General features: G+C 36.0%; 1 protein-coding gene across 2 annotated transcripts in view; it reads left to right on the top strand.

The window, feature by feature from the left end:
* The first annotated feature begins 1,024 nt into the window (after positions 1 to 1,024).
* NEMF (nuclear export mediator factor) overlaps positions 1,025 to 24,102 on the top strand; it is a 56,139-nt gene continuing 33,061 nt past the window's right edge. The window contains exons 1-16 of one of the 2 annotated variants that reach the window (XM_058738969.1): positions 1,025 to 1,399; positions 2,224 to 2,292; positions 2,437 to 2,539; positions 5,400 to 5,525; positions 12,481 to 12,629; positions 13,611 to 13,678; positions 14,657 to 14,743; positions 16,120 to 16,193; positions 17,318 to 17,388; positions 17,467 to 17,542; positions 17,928 to 17,990; positions 19,350 to 19,427; positions 19,567 to 19,775; positions 20,031 to 20,222; positions 20,533 to 20,596; positions 23,141 to 23,229. In XM_058738969.1, the coding sequence (XP_058594952.1) occupies positions 1,341 to 1,399; positions 2,224 to 2,292; positions 2,437 to 2,539; positions 5,400 to 5,525; positions 12,481 to 12,629; positions 13,611 to 13,678; positions 14,657 to 14,743; positions 16,120 to 16,193; positions 17,318 to 17,388; positions 17,467 to 17,542; positions 17,928 to 17,990; positions 19,350 to 19,427; positions 19,567 to 19,775; positions 20,031 to 20,222; positions 20,533 to 20,596; positions 23,141 to 23,229 (1,577 nt within the window). In that variant the 5' untranslated portion in view covers positions 1,025 to 1,340. The remainder of the gene's footprint in view (positions 1,400 to 2,223; positions 2,293 to 2,436; positions 2,540 to 5,399; positions 5,526 to 12,480; positions 12,630 to 13,610; positions 13,679 to 14,656; positions 14,744 to 16,119; positions 16,194 to 17,317; positions 17,389 to 17,466; positions 17,543 to 17,927; positions 17,991 to 19,349; positions 19,428 to 19,566; positions 19,776 to 20,030; positions 20,223 to 20,532; positions 20,597 to 23,140; positions 23,230 to 24,102) is intronic. The other variant, XM_058738970.1, reaches the window with a different exon arrangement.

Below are 24,102 nucleotides of genomic sequence, written 5' to 3'. Positions count from 1 at the left end.
AACATTTTGAGTTCTTCAGCATGGTTTACTGTGCCCTACGATGCAGTAACGCCCTGTACCATATGTCTTATGGCAGCACCCCTTAGCATCTACAATTCCCGGTTTCTTCTGAAACGGCATCGGCGCCCTTCGAATTTACAGTCGCCTTCTGCTGTTGGAAATTGTGACGACTTGCAGCCGGCAGGCTGGAGAATCCTCCTAGGCTCAGGATCCTTGCCGGACGCGGTGGCGCGCGCCTGTAGTCCCAGCTACTCGGGAGGCTGAGGCAGGAGGATCGCTTGAGCCCAGGAGTTCTGGGCTGTAGTGCGCTATGCGGATCGGGTGCCCGCACTAAGTTCGGCATCAATATGGTGACCTCCCGGTAGCGGGGGACCACCAGGTTGCCTAAGGAGGGGTGAACCGGCCCAGGTCGGAAACGGAGCAGGTCAAAACTCCCGTGCTGATCAGTAGTGGGATCGCGCCTGTGAATAGCCACTGCACTCCAGCCTGGGCAACATAGCGAGACCCTGTCTCTTTTGCGTTCTTTCCTTGTATCTATCGTAACACAACGAGAAGTGACATACTTGCATTCTTGCCCGGCAGTTTTCCTACTACCCCACGAGTCCCCCATGGTGGGGCAATCTTCTATTATTTTGTATCTCATTTCAAAACATTATGTAGCAAAACACCTGAATATTCAGGTTGCCAAGCGTTTACGGAGTTCCTATTGTATACCAGGTACTACGCTGAGGCAAGGGGATGCCAAGACGGAGGTTAGACGAAAATCCCACAAGACATCGCAAAACGCTCTTCAGAGAGCGTCCATCAAAATAGGAACTCTTTTTTGAACGTTTCTTCGCCTTTATTGTTGAGGGTAATTGTAGGTAATTGTAGGGTAGTTCGTTTCGTTAGATTTCAAAATTCTACTCGTCCAGTTAACCGAATGGAAAGGGCTCATTGCTCTTGCATACCGAACCCTACCGCCCATTTGGGGGAAATCCTCCCAGGACTCTCATCATAAATTGTTATGACCAGCAGAGGTCGCTAGGGAGGTCAGCTTGAGTCCTGAAACACAAGAGGGAAAGGTGACCGGACTAGTCCGTCAGCTTTCCAGGAAGGAATGCAGTTTCAAGAGAATAGTTTGGATCTATGTCTAATTGTTTTGGTATAACGAAAAGCTAGCTGACGGCGGCTTGATATTCCAATTCTTCAGAAAAGCGACGCAAACACGTTCGCTTCAAGGAATATTGGGTCTTCTGCGCGGCCGTAGATTTCGGCCAAGTGCGCCTGCGCATAAGAGTAGCGGCGTTGAGTCAGGGAGTCAGTGGAGAAAACTGCGGTAGCGACCCTCAGACCTCGCCATGAAGACTCGCTTCAGCACCATTGACCTCCGCGCGGTACTCGCGGAGCTGAATGCCAGGTACTGAGCGATAGGTGACTAGGCTCTTGCGGGGAATGCAGAAGGCAGACGCCGGTGCCCCGTGGTGGAAAAAAAGACCAGCCTGATGTTTCCACTTAATCCCCCAGTGCTCCTCTGCGGACCTGGCTAGGCCTGGGTGGGCGAGCGCGTGACATCTTTCCCGTGGCCCTCGGGATATCTGGGGACCCCAGCGTCCGCATGCCCCACACCCCGCACTCCCGGGCTGCTTGTCTCGGCGGATCTTGTGTAAGGCTTTGGCGGGGCCCTCGCCGAGCTCTTGCCTTGTTGGCCTGAGTTGCCCCGGTCTGGCAGCGAACCTTTATTAAGACACCAGACACCAAGTAGACGCCGGGGTGCCCAGCAGTCTTTTGCCTCAGGGGTTTCCAGACCGGAGGCCTGGTTTCTTTGACACTCCTCCTCATTCCTAGGAGACGGAATATTGGCGTTTTAGCTGAAAGTAACATTCTGATCTGGTTTCTGTTATGCAGCTGTGTGAGCTTTGCCATTTTTTTCCCCAGAGTTTTGTTACCTTTTTTTTCTTTTGTAATAAAGGGGGTTAGATATTTCCTTAGAAATATCGGGTCATTTCAAGGACGCAGGGCAATGCATGGTGTTCCTAGGACTGCTCTTTTTGTCTTAACTTTTGTTCTTAAGAAGTTACACTTCTTTTGGGCTCAATGCCTGGTGGCCTTCACTCTGCTCCCTGGTTGACTCCATATCCTTTGAGTTGAAGAGCCCCTCTTTGAAGGCCCTGCTTCCTCCTGCGGCTTTAATTTGAGTGAAGTTTTGTATTTCACATGTTACGTGTTTCCTTTCTCTTGCAGCTTACTAGGAATGAGAGTAAACAATGTTTATGATGTGGATAATAAGACCTATCTTATTCGTCTTCAAAAGTAAGAGCATTTTACAGGCTTGTTTGATCTTTGGTAATTAAATATGAGATTATTGATTTTTTTTTAACCTGCACTTTTAGTCTGTTTTATTGAGTTAGCATTGACAAATGCCTTAAAGAAAAATTTAACTTTTTTCTTCCACAGACCAGACTTTAAAGCTACACTTTTACTTGAATCTGGCATACGAATTCACACAACAGAATTTGAGTGGCCTAAGAATATGATGCCATCTAGTTTTGCCATGAAGGTAAACTTTAAGTTATACTTGAAGCTAAATTTTAAGGCCCTGATATTGGTCACTAACAATTTAAGTTTTAAAATGTTTGGTTTTCCTTCACTATTATGAATAAAGTATAGATAAAATAGTTGATAGATACTGGGATGAATAAAGTAGACATTTATTGACTTCTCCCTCTTACCCTTCACACCCCAGTATGCTCTAGATCTTTCAGTTCTCACAGTCATTATTCTAGTTGAAACTTGTATAACATTCCCATAAAGTCCTTTGAATTACAGTATACTTCTTGCTATCAAAACAGTTCTTTGTTAGACCAGAGTTAATTTTTCTAAAACATCATTTTCATTAGTTTCTTACCTTTTATGATTCCCAAATTTCTGAATTCATATCCTGTCTTCTAGTATTCTTGGTTTTCTGTGATATGCCCCCCCTTAACCTTTTCCTAGTTTTCTGCAGCTCACTTTTGAGCTGCCAATCTGTATTTTATTGAAATACTCAATGACATTAGTATGTTACCAATCATATCTTTTTACTTTTCACTTCTCTCTTTGCTTTTGTCTTGTTTTGTTTTTTCTATTAAAACAGAGAGTCTCCATTTGTGGACATGTTACCTGTCCGTTTATTGGCATAACAAAGATACTGAAAGTTTATGTGGTACAGAAGAAAGACATTAGAATCAAATATACCTAACTTTGAATTAATGATTTCGCCGCTAAATAATTTTATAACCCAGAAAAGTAACTTAACCTCTTGAAACTTAGTTTCTTTAAATGTAGAATGCGGATAATAACTCCCTCATGGGGTTATTGGTGAGGATTATTTGAAGTAACATGTAAAGCACCTAACACAATGCCTGACACATATTAGGGCTCCATATGTATTAATTTCCTTCTTCCTCTCCTCCTCACTTTCCTTCAGAAATGTATTTGTTTTGGCATTGTGTTATTTCATTAGAGGCTTTACAGAGAAGAATCTTATCCCCAGCAACTTAGAATCTGTTTTGGATTACAAGTTAGGTAAGTGTTTCCCAAATCACAAGGCCTGTCACAAAATTATCAAACTCTTAAAAAGTTTAATTTATAGTAACCCCAAATGGTTCTTTTGGGAATTGTCCTTAATAATGGTGACACTTGGTATTTGTATAGCATTTTTCAAAATAAATTAATAACGTATATTTTGAGCTGTTTAATATGTCAGTGGATATGAAGAATGGTTATTTTAGTTTTACAGATGATAAGATACATGATACTGGGATTGTGTAAAAATCCCCAAATCAGGCTATACCAATAGGAGGCCAAACACTCTTTAAAAAAAAAAAAAAAGTTAGAATTTTATGAGTTAGGTGTACATGTTAATCTAAATGTATATAGAGAGATACCCTCCAATGGAGCAGACACAGTGTTAAGCACATGATAAATAATTTAAAATAAAGAGCTGCTACCTTTGTATGGCACAGTCATGCTCAGTTGTGGCAAATCACAGTGATTGTTCTTCATTCTCACATTTGGGGATGCCAGTGATAGCTTTGTGGCACTGTTGTTTTCACCAAGCTGCTAATAGGGAAATAAATAAAACAAACATTATGTATGTACTGTATGCCCATCTATACTCATGATATAAGTAATCTTCCCTTTTCTCCATTCCATGGTGTGGATTTCTGTTCCTTTCAAGGATGCCTTTTATCTCCATTTTAACTTTGTTTTTCTTGAATAAAATACTACTGGGGGCCCCTGGGAGGATTGTGATTTTCCCCTGGGAGTTTGAAAATAGCCCTATATGTAGGTCACTGTTTAAATCAAAACCGTTATAGACCACTCTTAGAACTATTGAATATAGGAGGGAGAGATTGTTAGAAGTTTGAAAAGGCTTATTGTATCTGCCTGAATGTATAAGTACATAAAATGAGAATTTTTGTCAATTTGAACTATTAGGTCTGGAGAAGAAGTCTTCTTGGTTATGAAAGAGTTGGCATTGGTTCTAAAAATGATTGTATATATTTTTAAAGGTGAATTTATATTAGCTTCTCTGTAAAATTTATCTTGAATTTGAGTCTTGAAAGCATTCTTTCTTACTGGTCTTGAGTAAGCAACCTTCCAAATTAAAGAATTAGAAACAGTGGTAAGAATTTTTAGGCACTACAGAGTAGTCTTGTTTCTGTTCATATTATACTTAAATATTTGTACTAAATCTAAAGCAATAGGTGTTGACTAAGTAATTTATATTTGGGTTTAAAACGTTAATTGTATTTTAATTGCTAATAAGAAAAGAACATCATGACTAGGGATAGGAAGAATGGGATTTGATAAGGAATAAGAGTTATTATATTTGGATTTGAGCTAAGTTGGTCAAAAGCTTTGGAGACAGTACCAGAAAAATTCTGTCTGGGCTATATTAATACATTTGTGGGAATAGAAGGTAATTGGATGTACGTTGAAGACGAACTTACAGAATACCAATAAGCTCATGGTTCAGAATTTGTATTTGAAATGGAAGTTTGGTGGAAACCACTAATTAATATTGAACACAAAGGAAATTTGGGATCCTTAAAAGATGAGACTGGAAAGAGGCTTTATGAAAAAAGGTTGTGGCTTTGAGTGAGGTCATCAGGGTAAGAAAAAGATTTAGCAGTGATACAAACAACAATACATTTCTCTATAGGGCAAAGTACAAAATACTGTTTTAGAGTTAGCAGTCAGAGTCCTGACAGAAAGTGTTTTTCCTTTGATTATCATCTGCAGGCTTTTGTTTACTATTTTTTAAATGTTATTCTTGATGGAAATGAAAAGAGGAAGCTTATTTACAAGCCAATACCAAATGGTTAGGAATTCACTTCTACTATATGAATCCCTTTTCTTCTGTTTCCCACTAGTGCCGAAAACATTTGAAGAGTCGGCGATTAGTCAGTGCAAAACAACTTGGTGTGGATAGAATTGTAGATTTTCAATTTGGAAGTGATGAAGCTGCTTATCACTTAATCATTGAGCTCTATGATAGGGTAAGTTAAATTTGGGTGGTGAGATGAAGGATAATTCATTGTTGTATTGTTAATTATCTGTGTAATACTATTATACTGTAAAATATGGGCAGGGAACAGCAGCTGTAGCCCATCTGAAATTGATTTTTGTGTGTGGTCCCAGGTAGTGAGTGGTCAATTGAAATTTGTGTGATACCCTCTTTAAAACATTTTTCTAAAAACTTTATTGTTTTCAAATGATTGTGGATTCACAGGAAGTTGCAGAGATAGAGATGTCCGTTTCCCTTAGTTGTTACATTTTATGTTATTATAGTACAATATCAAAGTCAGGAAATTGATGCTGGTACAATGTATGCATCTAGTTCTGTTCATTTTACCACCTTTGTAGATTCATGTAACCACTACTGCAATCAAGATACAGAATTTTTCCATTACCACAGAGATCTTCCTGGTGATACCCCTTTATGGTCATACCCACCCACTCCTCTTCCTCCCACCATCCCTCCCTCCTGACAACTACCAATCTGTTCTGTCCCTATAATTTTGTCATTATAAATTGGGTCTTCAACAAAGAAGTCAGGTTCAGAACCTTGGTAGAAGGACATACCAGATACTCTTAAATGGGAGTTGGTAAACTACAGCCTGTGGCCCCTTTTTACAAAGCTTGTGAGCTTAAGAATGATTATGTTTTAAAAAGGGCTCTTAAAAAACAAAAAAGAATATGCAACTGAGACCATATGTGGCCACAAATGCTAAAATGTTTACTGTCTTGCCTTTTACAGAGTTTGCTTTGTAAAAAAGTTTGCTGGCCTCTGCTCTTATAGACTCATGTTGTATGAGCCAATAGTGTGTAGACAAATACCAAAATATATCAGAGGGCCAAGGTAGGATTTATAAGACTCATTTTAATCTAGAAGCAAGTGCTTCCATGAAAATAGAGTGCTAACCTGTGTTCTAGGGTGATCAGAATAAATTACACAGGACTGAATAAACTGGAGAGAATCTAATTGTGGTTATTTTCTAGAATATTTTTGGTGTTATGATGAGTATTTTATGGTGATGTATGATAGAGCCCTTTACCTTTCTCTTCATCCTTAGTAGTCTGTACTTCTGCAAATTGGAGTGATATATAATTAAATGGTGATTTGCTCTCATTGATCCTTTAGAATTTAGGAACAAATGAGATTTTTTACTGAGATTTTTTTTTTTTTTTTTTTTTTACAGCTAATGGCAATGTGTATGTTTACATAGGTTCAATAAGAATTTGTAATTCTTTTTACCAAGATATAATAAGGCAAATTGTGCAAACTAGGTCAAACTTAGGGTGTCATATTTGTGAATAAGTCTCACTTAACTAGGTATGACAAAGGTTATATTTTTTATGTAGAAGCAGTGTCCACAAAACATCCTGAGAAACTGATCTTTTACCTATTCTGTGGCATATATGATCCTAGCCTATTGGTGATAAAGAATTTGAATAGATTTGAATAACTGTAGATCTGAATAACTTTAAAGAGGAATTTACCTGTATTTATAGGTCTACCGCTGACACAATCAGTAGTGATTTTTGTTTGGTTTCAAATACTAATTTTTAAGTCTCTGGGATAATAGAAAACTTTTGAAAATAAAACCCCAGATTTCTTACGAATTCTCCAGGCAGCAGTGATTATTACGGCTTTAGTAATTGCTTCATACCTTGTGACTCTAGATTTGCTGACTATATCTGAGGAGATATATTTATGTTACTTAACATTTCTTGCTGGACCTATGTAAATCAGGCCAAGATGCAATGAGAGTAGCTTGTGTTTATGTATATTTGTCATCAAAATAATTTTAGATGTTATGATGAGAAAGGACTGTAAAAAAGTATCTAAAATTTGAAAAGAGACAAAAAGGACCAAACTGTCATTTTAGTACCCTGCTGGGTGTTGTCTAGCAGGCACTTATGGGGGTTAGTTTTTCCTCTAGAGTTGTGTATCTTGAATTTGCTGTTTACTATTGATTAGGGTTTTTTGTTTTGTTTTTTTACAGTTCTTTAAGTGTAGACTTTAACTTGTAGAAAACTGATAGCAATGCAAATGATTCTTGCCTGATAGCAATGAAAGTTATTTGATCCAGTAGAGATTCAAATTGTATCTGTCCAAAGAAAAGATATCCTCAGTGGTTACAGTCTTACTGCCTTGAATTGACAATCTTACACAATTATTCTCATTGTAAATAGTTCATTTATTTCATTTCTCTTACAACCAGTTTTACCATCTAGTGGTTTTATTATTCATTAGTTAAATAAATTTTGACAGTTACAATAATAGTTTATTGTCTTCTGGCAACTGTTATTTCTACTGAAATCTGTCAGCTCCTTTGAAGGTAATCTGGCCTTTTTATCTGGATGCTTTAAAATTTTTTCTCTTTGTCTTTGGTTTTCAGTATTTTTGCTGTGCTGTGCCTAGTTGAGTTCTTATTTGTAATTATCTTTTGGGGGTTCATAGGGTTTCTAGAATCTGAGTTGATGTTTTTCATCAGTTTTGGGAAATTCAGCCCGATTTTCTTTGATCTGTCTTCCAATTCACTAATTTTATTGCTACCAGACAAGAATCACTTGGAATTGCTATTTTTATTGTCTGTTGTTTCTTTTGATTTTAATTACACTGTCTTGTCTCCTCACATGCCTGGTTATTTCATTTTGTGCCAGGAACTGAGTAGAAAAAACAGTAGTTGTAGTCTGAGATCCAGAATGACTTGTCTTTCTCTAGAGAAGATAATTGCTTTTGACAAGTGGCTAAGGGTACAGCTAATTCCAGATTACCTTACTCCAATCAAAAATTGAATTGATTAGAAGTTGGGCCTGGAAAATCTGGTATATTTCTGGTTCACACCTTCCCTTAAGAAGCAACCTTTATGAGTCACTATTCAGAACTGGATTTCTCAGGACTTATCAGGATATCTGCCCCCGCCACTGCCCCAGTCATCTTTCACTTGGGCTCTGAACTCCAGTTTTTATTCCCCTTAGTTGTCCCGTGAGTCTATCAAAATTTATGCTCAGCTTCTCAGCCTATCAGTTGTTTCTTAACTGTTAGACAAACGATCCTAGGGGAAAAGTAGCCCCCCATGTGTGACTCATCTTTCTGAGTTTTCTTCTCCTAGGTTTTGGTCCTGTGAAGGTTTCCTGTCTTGCTTGCATTTTTGATTTCTTAAAATACAAGCTTTGTGTATTTTGTCCAGTTTTTCTGTTTCTCAGTAGGACATTGGTTGGAATTATCTAGACTACCATTTAAATTAGATATGTTTATCAAGTAGTTCATGAATACATTCTCAGTATATAGAGAAGTACATAAAATTAAAATGGAAAGTCTTACCCTTCCTAGCCCAAACCATTTCCTCATTCCAAGGTAACCACTGTTATGTATGGTGTCTTATTTATGATCTCCTTCCCCTCTTCCCACCACCGTCAAAACAAACAAACAAAAAACCCAAACACCTTTTTTTTTTTTTTTTTCATCTGTGGGGGGAAAAAATCTCTAGAATGTAACTGAAGGCATGCTTAGGTTTCGGTCAATATGCTTACGTTCTAAATTTAAACTTATGTACCAGGCACGGACCTTTCCATTTTTTTTTTCCTTTTTCAATTTAAACTTAGACCTTAACGATATGTAAAAATTCTTTGCATACAATGATTTTGTGTAATCTTTGCTATTATTAAAAAAAATCTAGGGGCACCTGGGTGGCTCAGTTGGTTAAGCATAGGACTCTTGGTTTCGGCTCACAGGTCATGATCTCACGGTTTCATGAGTTCACGCCCTGCGTCTGGCTCTGCACTGGCAGTGTGGAGGCTGCTTGGGATTCTCTCTCTCTCTCTCTCTCTCTCTCTCTCTCTCTCTCAGCCCCTCCCCTGCTCATGCTCCCTCCCTCTCTCAGAAGAAATAAATAAACTTAAAAAAAATTTTTTTAATTAAAAAAATGTAAACAACCTTTTCATTTTGTAATAATTTAGGATTTATAGAAAAGTTGTGAAGATAATATGAAAAGTTCTTGTATATCCTTCATTTCATTTTTCTTAATGTTAACCTCTTACATAATCACAGTACATGTGTTAAAACTAAGAAGTTAACACTGACACATTACTGTTAATTAAACTGCAGACTTTCTCTTAGATTTCACCAGTTTTTGTAGTACATATCCTTTTTGTGTTCTGGAATCCAATCCAGGATACCCCATTGCATTTAGGGCCTTTCTATTTTGAGGGGTTTGAGCTATTAGTATGCATACTGCCTAGGTTTCAGAGGTCCAGTTATTGATGAGTTGGAAATACAGATTAAGGATTTTATACATGAAAGTATGTGCTTGGGAATTTTCAGCAGTTATTGTGATACTTAAGAGAGGTAGGTTGGTTGACTCTTACAGTAGATCTTGAAGATTGCTCTTCCCTCTCTTTATACCAGGGTTTGATCTCCTAGGCTTCATGTCTGGAATTTTGATGTATGGTTTATCTAGAATTGATCAGACCTTGATTAAAGAGGTGATTGCTGCTCAAATTCATTTAACAAAGTCAGTTTATTAATTTGCAATAAAATTCCAACAAGAAAGATGCTGGAGAAAGTAAGTTAAGGTCAGAAAGTAGTTTATTGAGTACATCAGAGTCAAGCACAGTATTTCCCAAAGTATGTTTCTTAGATACTACCTTCCCTAGATAATAGGTGTACCTAGAAAAATAGGTCCCATAGCCATTAAAATTTGAGGGCCTTTGAGAATAAAGGGGGAAAAATTTTTTTTTTAACTCTAGGACTTATCAGTGCCTTAATGCAATAATGTGATGTGTATATCCCCTAGAGAAGGATATGTTACACAGAATTTCCAACTTTATTTGCTCAGAGTTCTTTTTTTATGGAGGTGGGGGGAACCATCTTACAGAATAGTTTTGGGAAACCCTGGTTTAAGGCAAAAAACACTTTCAGGAAAGTAACTGCCTTGCTGGAATCTGCCAGATATTCTTGATAACTGCACACTTTGATTCAACAAACATTTATTGAGCACCTTCTCTGTGCCAGGCTCTATGGCTGGGTCTGTTTTGCAAGTCACGTTAAATTACATCTTCTTCAGTCAGACCCTATGTGGACTTCTTTCCGAGCCCTCACCCAAACTTTGCTTTTCAGTTAACTTTTTCTTTTCTTTTCTTTTCTGAGAGAGAGACTGCAAGTCAGGGAGAGGGATGGGGTGGGGGAGGAGAGAGAGAGAGAGAGAGAGAGAAAGAGAAAAAGAGAAAGAGAAAGAGAGAATCCCAGGTAGGCTCCATGCTTAGCACAGAGTCCAAGGTGGGGCTCGAACTTGCAGACCAGTGAGATCATGACCTGAGCTGGAACCAAGAGTCAGACGCTTAACTGACTGAGTCACCCAGACACCCCTAATCTTAACTTTTTAATAGATACTTTCATTTTTCCATATATTTGCTTTCCACTTCCTAGGATACAGATTTTTTTCTGTGTCTTGCTATTTTTTACTTAAGATTATAAACATTTTCCTACTTTTTCAAAACAGTCTTCATAAGTTAACAGCTTTTAAATAGTTTGTTAGGTTGATATATCATAATTCAGCAATTTCCTCAATTTTTACATTTAGGCTGTTTCCATTTTTTTCTATTGGAAATAAACTGCAGTGAATATCTTTAAGCATATAGCTTTTGGTTTTATGGAGTTCTTACATTAGGCTACATTACAAGTGTGGAACCACGTGGGTATGAAGTGTAACTATCTGTATTGATTTTGCCAGATAACTATTGCTATCCAAAGACAAATTGCAGATGAAAGTATAAATATCTCTTCATTTGGTTTCTGAAATATCTGTCTGTTCTGAATTGTTTTTAATAAGCCACGGTATTTGTAGACCTACCTCCTGCAAGGACAACAGTAAGTTTAGCTGGTGATCATCAAGGTGTTAACTGACTACAGGTTTCTCCTGCTCTCCGAAAATAGAGCGTTCATATGGAAACTTTTGTAAGCTGAAATGGCATAAAGCAAAGAAGCAGTTGTCACCAATTTATATAGAAAAACTTTTGAACATCCCCAGAAAATACCTTCTCTTAGGCTTTTCTGATACTTTAAGGACATATCTTACTAATAGATGCACAAAATAAGTAGAGGTAAAGCACAGATGCTCACAGTTCAAAGCTATGATGGCTTCATGCTGAAATGCTGAGTTAAGTTCCCAGGGAATGGGGTTTGACTCACTGCTTGAGTTGCCTGCTGACTCTATAACAGGTCACTGCCAAACAAACTGAGTGCTTTTTTTTTTGTTTTTTGCCTTATTTTCATAAAAGTGAAAATTAATTTCAGATTTCTTTCGGTCAGTGAAGACCGGTATTAATGTAGGTCTTTTGTAAAAGCAAGGCGGTGTAAAATAAATAAAAAACGTTGAAAAAAAAAATTAAAAAAAAAAAAAAAGGGGCGCCTGGATGGCGTAGTCGGTTAAGCGTCCGACTTCAGCCAGGTCACGATCTCGCGGTCCGTGAGTTCGAGCCCCGCGTCAGGCTCTGGGCTGATGGCTCGGAGCCTGGAGCCTGTTTCCGATTCTGTGCCTCGCTCTCTCTTTGCCCCTCCCCGTTCATGCTCTGTCTCTCTCTGTCCCAAAAATAAATAAAAAACGTTGAAAAAAAAAATTAAAAAAAAAAAGAAAGCAAGGCGGTGTAAAGCAAAGTTGTGAAAAGTAGGTGATAACTGTTGTACTTCCATTAGTGACTCAGTAGAACGATCAGACAGTGAGTTTAAAGTTGCTTGGGGTCCTTTATTTGTTTATCTTATTTCAGTCTATGATGGACAAGTGCAAGGAGCACTGTTTAGATGTGACTCAAGTGCTTTTTGTTTGTAACTTCATTGTAGCTTTGATTCAGGTTTTTAAGAGACCCCATTTTCTTTCTCACTTTTTAAGAAGTTTCAAGAATGATTGGGAAAAGCAATAAATTATATTTTATTTTATTTTATTACAGGGAAACATTGTTCTTACAGATTATGAGTACCTAATTTTGAATATACTAAGATTTCGAACTGATGAGTCAGATGATGTTAAATTTGCTGTTCGTGAACGCTACCCAGTTGATCATGCTAGAGCTGCTGAACCTTTGCTTACTTTGGAAAGGTAACATGTTTCGTTTCTAAACTCATTTCATGTTGTATTAAAAGGTAAAATAGATCATATGTCAGAATATTAAAGAACTGTCACATAAAATATTTTGTTCATTTGCATAAAATAACTAAATTTGGACTGCTTGAACTATTTAAATGTGCATGTAAGCAATTAAACCTCATTTGCAAGTAGCAGCTGTGTGTCTTTTTAATCTAAGTCTGGTGTTACTTCAGGTGTTGATGATTTCTTGGTAAAGTGAGGGAACTTACTAGCTATTCTGTGGGAAGACAGATGGCTATCTTGCACAGAGTACAAATGGAAATGGTTTAGCTAAGAAAAGGGAGTACCGTGGGATAAGGTGCTGATTTTAGGTACTCTTCTGGCTGGAAGGTTTTGCTAATAGCGATAGCAGAGGTTCTCAGAGTTTAGCATGCATCACATTCACCTGGAGGGCTTGATAAAACATATCCTGCCCCTGCTTCCAGGTTCTGATTCAGTGGATCTGGTGTAGAGCCCAGGAATTTTCAGTTCTTACAAGTTCTCAGGTGATGTTTGTGCTGCTGATCTGGGGATCAGAGTGGCCAAACAGCATCCTTAAGAACTCTTACTAAATGCATAATTAGGTAAAGCCATTCCAGGTATTAAGATCTATCACCAAGCTCTACAAACATTTACCTGTTATATAGGAACATCTCTTTCTTAACACATATGGGCACATTTTCATTAAACAATATGACTAAGTTGAAAAGTATTGATTTTTCTTAGAAGACTTGGTTTCAGGTCCTAGTGTGCTGCTCAGGAACCTACTACCCTTGGGTAAATTACTTTTATGACCCATTTTCTTACCTACAAAGTGAACTAATTCTTCTTGTATGTTAGAGTATTGTGATGATTAGGCAATTTGATGGAAATGAAAGAATTGTAAATATGAATATTGCTGTAAGTTTTATTAAATAAAAGATAATGAGAGGCGTGTTAATTTTGTTTTCACAGACTGACTGAAATAATAGCCAGTGCACCTAAAGGTGAACTACTGAAGAGAGTTCTTAATCCATTACTTCGTGAGTAAGCCTAAATAGAGCAATGAAATGTTTGCAAGAAAATGTAGTTTTCAGGAATATATTTAAATCTTTTATAACTTAAGAGAGTATTACAACAACTTGATAATGTAGAAGGGAGCTTAAAATTATCTTTTGAATAAATAAGAATTTATTTTTAAGGAAAGAGGAATTTGTTATACCACATGAAGTTTGACCTTTATGTGTTAGCTTTTATTTAAAAGCAATACAGCTAAATAAACTGATAGTATGTTATCTAGCATTTTAGTGCTAGTGTACTATTCTCAGAAATTGTGTTTTCTTTTCATTGTGAATCTTTGATTTAATAACCACTTGAGTTTTTGTTTTTGTTTTTAATTGGTGTGTCTCAGGGTACCCCAGAATCTGTCAGGTACTTTCAGTCAGGATAAAGATAATCCAATAAATTTATACTTGAAAAATCATTACTCATCCCTATACTGATGAATCTGGAGAGGACTTGGGCAGGCAGGTATCCTCAATTACTGGGCATTAGGGAGTCACTTGTCCTCTCTTCTGAAATTAGAATGCGTTAATAAGTTACCCTTACAGCTTTCCAACTGTTAGTATAGCATACATAAAATTGTTAAGTTTGGATTTTTAAAATTAATTTATTAATATGGGGTATTGTATTAACCAGTTTTTGCATGCTAAAGCAATCTTTCATTCCTGATTTGAAATCCTTTATATGTGGCTCAATTCCATTAAATTCTTATAAAATTTATGCACTGACTTCTGCAGTTGTAGTCTCAAATTTTTGTAAGTACTTGAATTATCATTTCTAATTACATTTCAAAATAAGTAAAGTAAAAAAATAAAATCATAAAATCATAAAAAGCAAAATAAGTAAATTGTTATTTTCATTGACTTCTGAGTAGATATTTATATTGGGATGTAAATTCCGTATTATATTTTGAATATTATATAGGGGAATACTAAAAATAATATCTTCTGCTTTTATAGCCTATGGACCAGCTCTCATTGAACACTGTCTTATAGAAAATGGATTCTCTGGCAATGTCAAAGTGGATGAAAAATTTGAAAGTAAAGGTATGCCTGCATGCTACAATTTTTGCCCATTTTCATGTTTCATGTATTTCCTTTTGTAAAAAACTATGAAAATTCTTTCTGGGAAAGTAATAAAAGTGAGCAGGTAGTAAATCTGTAAAAACTATAAAATATTTGATCTATTAATTTTTTTTATGTTTGTTTGTTTATTTATTTATTTATTTATTTATTTTGAGAGAGAAAGAATGCGAGCAGGGGAGGGGCAGAGAGGGACATGGGGCTTGATCCCATGAACTGTGAGATCATGACTTGAGCCGAAATCAAGAGTCAGGCGCTTAACCAACTGAGCCACCCAGGCGCCCCAGGTCTATGAATGTTCTATCCATATGGCATTTCTGCCTTCCTGCTCTAATGTGGCACTTTATCCCTGGTAACTCACAGTTCAGTCTCTTGACCTACCTTAGTACTTTTCAACTTTACAGTATTCTCCTTCCCCTGAATAATTGAAGTGGTTACCATACTTGAGGTAGGATCTGGTATAACACTTGATGTAGTTGAGTTATTCACCTTCTGACTAGGAAGTTGGAGTGCTTTTAGTAATAGTTTTATTCATGCATTTTAATTCTATAAGAACTGTAGTGTGTCTATGTGATGAATTAGGCTTTTGTAACTACTTAAGGGAATCTAACTAAATTGCCAGATTAGGACAGTAAAAAATTAGAGGAAATATAAGGGAAAAGGAAGACTTGACTTTTGACAAATTTATTTGCAGATTCTCATGTAAAATTACAAAAATATATTCTTCGTGTTTATATTTTGGGATTACATATCAGTTAAGATTTGGGGATATTAGTTTTTATGCTGTAAACGTTTTTATGTTTAAAAATACAAATTAATGTTTTAGTGAGTGATTTTGTGTTTGACATACTAATTCAGTGCAATCCTGATCAAAATGCCAACAGGTGGTATTGTTTTTGCAATTGCAGTGTTCTGGTTTTTTAAATAAATACTGTGGAATAAAAGCATGTGAAAATGTTCAGGAAATGTTTGGAAAATAGTAGTAGTGATGGAGAATAACCCTTTTACAGATAAAGGTATATTAAGAACCTAATAGTTTTTGAAAAAGTACAAAATGAAAAATTCAGAAACAGGCCCACATATATATGGGAATTTAGTATATAAACGAAGTATCTTTAACATCATGAGGGTAAAGATGGATTCAGTAAAAAACTATTGGGATCACAAGCTGGCCAAAACATATTCTTATTTACATATACTGATTATAAACATGAAGTAACTATATTTAATTTTCTTGAACACTTTTATTATTTCATAAGCACTTTTCTGTTTTCAGTATGGTTTTGTAATAGTTAATTGACACTTGATTGGCATTCCTTTTTTCCATTTTGTTCTGTTAGACCTTGAAAAAGTACTTGTTTGTCTGCAGAAAGCAGAAGACTATATGAAAACAACATCCAACTTCAGTGGAAAGGTAGTACCACATATTTTTATTGTATATTGTACTATTGTATATTGTGGTTTTATTTCTTTAGATTTTCAGAATTCACAGTTAATTAGGGATCACTACATGTAAGTTTTTTGTTAATTTGGAAATTCAACATCTGTAATATGCTTATTCTAGGGGTTTTTGGTTTTTTTTTTTTCCTAATTGCTGTTGGGTTATAATTTTTCTTCTGTTCCTTTTTTTTTTTTTTAAGTTTATTTATTTTAAGAGAGGGAGAGAATGCACATGCAAGAGCATGCAAACAAGGGGAGGGTCAGAGAGAGAGAGAGAGGAAGAAAGAGAATCCCAAGCAGACTTCTGCCCTGTCAGCACAGAGCCTGACATGGGGCTTGATCTCATGAACCCTGAGGTCATGACCTGAGCTGAAATCAAGAGTGACATGCTTAGCTGACTGAGCCTCCCAGGCATCCTTCTTCTCTTCTTTTTATAGAAAGTACTAGGTCAGGTCACAATTGGCATACCAGGAAAGTTGAGGAATTTGAAAATAATTCCTCTTAGGTTGATTTTATTTAGAGAAATACTTTTTAATTGCTAGCACTTAATTAAAAAATTAGCAATTTACATCACTCTAATAGGTAAACATCCTCTGAATCATCTCATATCTTGTTTTTGTTCCCTATTCAAAGTATAACTTTATACTAGAAGTTCAGAGGAAGTTCTGATTAATTCCAGCTAAATTCAGTGCAGATACACCTGCCCAGTTTTTAAAATGAATTAAAATTTCTTACCAACAAAGTAAACCTAAGACTTTTTCTCCTGAAAGTAAAGTGCTATTGACTTTTTAAAGTTGCAGAATATCTAAAATTAGGAAGAAAAAGCAAAATGTACACGGATAATCCCATCATTTTATCAAATCGCTAGTTTTAATTTTCTTTATTCCTTATTTTTCTTGTCCATATGAAAAAAAGTATTATTTAATAATACTTATTGAGCCTAGAAACATCATTTTGAGAATTGATACAATCAATAGACAAATGTAGCAGATTATTTAAAACTAGAATAATTTTGTAAGTTTAATAAAATCGGTATCAGTCATGGAAGATACATCTTAACTATGAAGAGAAATGAATTTTAATATTGGATTTTTGTAGGGGTACATCATTCAGAAAAGAGAAATAAAACCAAGCTTGGAAGTAGATAAACCAACTGAAGACATACTCACGTAAGCATATAGGCATGAGTCAGTTTACTTTGGATATTTATTAATGTTCTTGAATGATGTAATAAATATGTTTTGCAGGTATGAGGAATTTCATCCTTTCTTGTTTTCTCAACATTCACAATGTCCATATATAGAATTTGAATCATTTGACAAGGTGGGTTTTCCACTTCTGTTTTTTTGACCAGTTAGTATGATATGAGTTATTAAATTAACACCAACTTGATTTGATTGATAAATTAAAAATATTTCTGGTTTACAATCACTGTATCTGAGGATTAAAGATCATTGCAGTCACAAATAAAAACTGTTGGAAATTTTTATTGTCACTTTATTTCAAGATGAAGGACCAAAGGTTTGAACTTAATTTGATTCTTGGCCCTTTGAGCTATATAATACATTTCCTGGGAATCTGTTCAAGTTCTTTGGGTAGTGTTATGAAACAAAATGGACTCTAAAATTCTGTGTATCTAAGTTGAAATAGAGACCCTGTTTTGTTTTTTTTTTAACCAGTTACTGTCTTTTTCTGTTTTTTAAATAAGGCCGTGGATGAATTTTATTCCAAGATAGAAGGTCAGAAAATAGATTTAAAAGCTTTACAACAGGTATGGTATTGTTAAAAACATTAAACTAACTAGGCTTGGTGTGATTTGCTGTGTAGACGATGCTTTCATATAGGAATTGGTGACGTTTCAGAAGTAGTATGGGAATGCCCTGATCCCTTGGCTCACTGATAATGGTCCAGGGGAGATCTCACTGTTGAAAAGCATTCCCTCGTTTGTTCCATCTGTACGTAAGATATTTTCTAAAATGGAAAATACAATGGGAAGGTGAGTCCTGTTATTTATTCCCTAGTATAATATGGGTTATTACAGCAACCCAAAGCTTTTCAACCTTTGCTGTTAAGGGAACATTGTTCCAAGGAGATTTTTAAGTAGGCCAAAAGAAGGGGAAATGTTCTTTCTGTACAAATAAGTGTATTTTTCATTAAACTGGGTTTTATTCTAAGTGGGCTTTCAAACTCCACAGGAAGTTTTAATATGCTCTGTTTCTTGGTACATTTGACCATGATTTTGGAGCATTGCCACAGAGTTGTTTTAGAAATTAGCCACAGTCACTCTTGATTTGAAGAGGATTTAATTTTTCAAAAATATTAATAAATTCTTGAAATATGTGTGCAAAAGTTTGGAATTATATGAATCTCTGTGCCCTCCCCTCTGTTTAAAAAATTAACAGCACAATTTCAAAGCTGGTGGGTTGAGTGAATTAAATAGTGTGCCTGCCACACGGTGGCAGCACTTTAGCTAGTAAACAGATATTTAGCAGTAACATTGGATTGCATGTTTTTATGTGCATCAGAATATTCATGAATTATTTTAGTAATCACTGTGTGTTCTTTTAATAGTCACCATTCTTATGATTCAAATCTTTTAAATACTACATCCCATGATTCAAACCTTCATTAACTGATGATTCTGTTACTAGTGTTAGAAAATTTGCCTGAAATCAATAACCTTGAAATGCAAATGATAAATGCTAAAATGCTATATAGAAGGTAGATTAACTACTGTGAGACTTTGTGGCATTAATTTAAGAAAAAGAGTACTCTGCAGAAATAATACTGAGAAAATTAAAAGCAGCAATAACTTAAAAAGAAGCTCTTTTGGTAATTTGTGTTCTTTAAGAATGCATTTCCCTAAAACTTTACAGTTAGGTGATAAGAAGAAAATGTCTTATAGTCAGAATACATTCCTATATAGGGAATGGGAAGTAGGTAGTGGGGAGAGGTAATTTGGGAGCTTGAAACACTTTGGGGTAGGGTAGACCTGGGTGTTGGACTGCAGGAACCTCAGACAGCATTGTAGGGTTGAAGTGGAGGAGGGAGAGTTTCAGGATGTAAGAGAGGAAAGGTGCAGAAGGCAGAAGAAAACTAATTTTTAAAAAATATGTTTTGCCCACAAAAGGAAAAACAAGCATTGAAGAAATTAGATAACGTCCGGAAGGATCACGAAAACAGATTAGAAGCTCTTCAACAGGCTCAGGTATTCTGTTTAGCTTTTTCCCAGATTTCACAAATGGTAACTTTAAATAAAACACTGTATGTTAACTAAATGGAATTAAAATAAAAACTAAAAACATAACTTTAACATGGTATTACAGTAAATGTTTTTGTTTCTTAAGGAAATAGACAAACTTAAAGGAGAGCTCATAGAAATGAACCTACAGATAGTTGACAGAGCTATTCAGGTTGTTCGAAGTGCTTTAGCCAACCAGATTGATTGGACAGAAATTGGGTTAATTGTGAAAGAAGCCCAAGCTCAAGGAGACCCTGTTGCAAGTGCAATTAAAGAATTAAAACTACAAACAAACCATGTTACAATGCTACTAAGGTGAGTTTGATTCTTAGTTAAGCAGTTAATGCTTGTTTTTATTTTGCTGTTTAATTGTTCACTGTATTCATTTAAAATTTTTTCTCTTGTATTTGGAAGTTTATCCTTGAAGATACAGAAAAAACATTATTTACATTAAAATAATGCAACTATTTAAATACTGCAAATACTTTATAATTTCATTGAGGAAAAAAATTGAAAATAAAAAAGTGATGTCATTGACATTAGTGAAATACTATTGAATATTTTTAATAGAAATCCATACTTGTTATCAGAGGAGGAAGATGACGATGTTGATGGTGACATCACTGTTGAAAAAAATGAAACCGAAGCACCAAAAGGAAAAAAGAAAAAGCAAAAGAATAAACAGCTGCAGAAGCCTCAAAAAAATAGGCCATTACTTGTTGATGTTGATCTCAGTTTGTCAGCATATGCCAATGCCAAAAAGTAAGTGTTAAGTATGAATTGTAAGTAAAATATCTGCAATAAATCAGGATAATAAGGACAATATATGTATATATATTACGTATGTATGTGCTTTGGGGTGAAAACACTTTTTAAAATCTAACTTTGTGCATTATACGACTTTGTTTTCAAAACATACAAAACAAAGCTGCATAATCCACAAAATTTGTTCCATATGATTTGAATGTGTAAAATCAGAAGTAACAAATAGAAAGCTAAAGAATAGCTTAATTTTACTTAAAATTTTAATAGCTTAATTTTACTTAAAATTAAGAGAAATGCATTTTTCTAGATACTATGATCACAAGAGGTATGCTGCTAAGAAAACACAAAAGACCGTTGAAGCTGCTGAGAAGGTACTTACTGTTTCTTAGAGTGAATGTGAATTGTTTTTTCTCTGCTTTAAATGAGTGGCTTTAATTATTTCGTTTAAATGAGGTTTTCTAATTCAGAAATAACTTTCAAACTTAATTTTGCTGTAATTATATGTATTTCCAGTGTTTATTTTCTTCCCCAAACCTGCTCCTTCCCCAGTCTTCCCCTGCTATAAACAGCACCTTCCTTTTTCCCTTTGTTTGAGTTAAAAGTATTGGAGTCATCCTAGGCTTTTCTCTCATAAATTATATCCAGTCCATCAGCAAATCCTTGTAGGTCTTTTGTAGAGTATAACCAGAATCTGACCACTTCTCAATAATCCCAGCCCCCGTCATTTCTGTTCACATAGACTGTAATAGTAGCCTCTTCTTGGGTCTCTGCCTTCTACCCTTTCCCCCCTACAGTCTGTTCTTCAAACAGTAGCCATAGTGATCCTTTTAAATAAAAAATGAAGTTATTTCTCTTTGTTCAAAATCCATTTGCTTCCCATCTTATCAAGACAGGTCAAAGCCCTTCTGCCCTGTAAGGTCCTGCCTTATCCACTCCCCTCCAATTTAATCACCTGCATTCCTCTTGCTACACTCTTTTCAGCGACACTGGGATCTTAGGTGTTCCTGTAACAGTGATGCATGCTGACTTCTCAGGACATTTGTGTTTGTTGCTCTTTCTACAGAGAATGTTTTTCCCTTAAAGTTTCCATGGTTTGATCCTTCCATTCATTGGCATGTCTACTAAAATGAGACTTTATCAGAGAGGCCTTTCTTTAAAAAAATTTTTTTTTGATGTTTAAAAAAATTTTTTTTAATGTTTATTTTTTAGAGAGAGAGAGAGAGCTTGAGTGGGAGAGGGGCAGAGGGAGAGGGAGACACAGAATCTAAAGCAGGCTCCAGGCTCTGAGCTATCAGCACAGAGCCTGATGCAGGCTCGAATGCACAAATGGTGAGAGCATGACCTGAGCTGAAGTCAGACACTTAACCGACTGAGCCACCCAGGTGCCCCTTTTTTTGATGTTATTATTTATTTTTGAGACAGAGAAAGTACGAGCTGGGGAGGGGCAGAGAGAGTAGGAGACAGGAACCAAAGCCGGTTCAGAGCTGATAGCAGAGAGCCCAATGTGGGGCTTGAATTCACGAGCCGCAGGATCATGACTTGAGCCAAAGTCAGACACTTAGCCAACTGAGCCACCCAGATGCCCCCAGACAGGCCTTTTTGACCATATTTACTAAAAGTAGTACTACCCTTGGGGCACCTGGGTAGCTTAGTTGGTTAAGGGGCCAACTCTTGATTCCGCTTAGGTCATGATTTCATGGTTCATGAGTTTGAGCCCTGCATCAGGCTCTGCACTGGCAGCATGGAACCTGCTTGGGATTCTCTCTCTCCCTCTCTCTGCCCCTCCCCTGCTGGTGTCCTCTCTCTCTCTCTCTCTGTCTCTCAAATAAACATTAAAAAAGAATAGTAGTACCTTCAACCACTCCCTCTTATTCTGCTTTATTTTTCTTCTTAAAAAACACCCCTCCCAACATATGTTGATCTGTCTTTCCTCTAGAATGTAGATTGTATGAAAGTAAGATCTTTGTTTTGTTCATTGCTTTGTCCCAGCCCCTAGAATATTGCCTTGAACATAGTAACATTAATATCTGTTAAATGAGGGGTGCCTGGGAGTCTCAGTTGGTTAAGCATCCGACTTTGGTCCAACTTCGTGTCAGTTCATGATCTCATAGTTGGTGAGTTCGAGCCCGGCATGGGGCTCTCTGCTGTCAGCACAGAGCCTGCTTCAGATCCTCTGTCCACCCCCCACCCCTCAAACCCCTCCTTCACTTGCTCACGCACGCTCTCTCTCAAAAACAAATAAACATTAAAAATATGTGTATCTGTTAAATGAGTAGCCCTCATGACTTGTCTTCTATCTCTCTCTCCAACCTCATTTCTTGACATTTTACTGTGTAATCACTACTTTCTTGGTGAAGTTGGCCTTTTCTTTCTGCTTATAGTGCTTTTCCTATTCTTTGCCTTGATAATTCCATTTACCCTTCAGACTTTAGCCTAAATGCCATTTCCTTAGAAATACCTTCTTTGACCACAAGCATTTATAAGTTAGGTTCTCTTGTTATATTCTCATAGCATCCTTAGAAGCACTTAACATGTTTATTTGAATGATTATGTGTTTGATATTCATGTCTTCTCCTCGACCCTCTAGTAGGGTGAGAGTGAGAACTTCCTCTTATTCACTATTGTGTCCCAGCATCTAGCCCAGAACCTATCGTATGATAGATACTCAGTATCTGTTAACAAATGAAACTTTTTAAAATTTGTAGGTATTGAGCAAATATTTGTATACATTAACCTTTGACTTAAATTATTTTAATATTTAAGGTACAAATCTTTATTTTGTGTGTATATGGTGTATGTATGTAAATAGTTGCCATTTTGTGACGTTTAAAAATAATTTCTTGTCTTATCATTTACTTAGTGTTATTTAAATACATTGTCAACAAATTATTTAAAAACTTTTTTCTTATAAATAGGCATTTAAATCAGCAGAAAAAAAAACAAAGCAAACGTTAAAAGAAGTCCAAACAGTTACCTCTATTCAGAAAGCAAGAAAAGTATACTGGTAAGTGTTCTACCTTTTAAAAATATAGTTTTTTTGTTTTTTAATTAAAATTATACATGTACATTGTTTAGAAAAATCAAGCAGTTCTACAAAGCTTGTTGCAAAAAACAGTAGCCTTGCAGTATTTTACCCCTAGTCCTGTTGCCTCTTCTCTTATGGAAACTATTTTTAGCTCTTTTAGCTAATTGTTTTGGTATTTACCTCCTTTCCTCTTAGTAATGTGCTTATATTGCTGCTTCTTGGTATTTCTGTTTTATACTCTGTCAATGACTTCCCACTATGGAAGATGAAGATTTTATTCTTTCCATTTGGTGCTCCGTTACACAGATAGACACCAGCCAGCCTCCCAGTAAAGGGACATAATTTTGTCAAGGTAGATATCCAGCATTAATATACAGTAATATTTTATTGTAATCACAGCTGAGTCATATAACACTGTTTCTTTTCCTTCCCTGCTCAGCTTTTTGTCTTCGTGAAGGTGCTAATTGTCTTGTTTCATTTACCTTCCTCTTCCAGGTGTGTTCAGACACATTGGAATTCTATCCGTATCTTGCAGAAGTCTCTCCTGAGATTTTGACCTACTTTGTTCTAAATTGGTTACCCTAAAGATCTTAAGATCTCATTTTATTTTATTCTGGAAGTTCTCTTTACCTTTCTCTATCTTGGATTCTCTGTCCTGAATCTCCTACTTCTTTTCTTAGTTGATGGAATGTGTACTCTAGAAGCTACATAAGAAGGCGTGTATAGGATGTAAAGCTTTTGAGGTTTTTGATAGGTAAAAAAAAAATTGTTTTATTTAATTGTGCGGCTGATAGAATTCTGATTTGAAAAGGTTTAAAGTCCTTGTTCATTGCATTAGCTTTCAAATTTGAT

Source organism: Neofelis nebulosa, chromosome 7, assembly GCF_028018385.1.
Source record: "Neofelis nebulosa isolate mNeoNeb1 chromosome 7, mNeoNeb1.pri, whole genome shotgun sequence".
Taxonomy (NCBI): Eukaryota; Metazoa; Chordata; class Mammalia; order Carnivora; family Felidae; genus Neofelis; species Neofelis nebulosa.
This window is presented reverse-complemented; position numbering and strand designations above follow the sequence as displayed.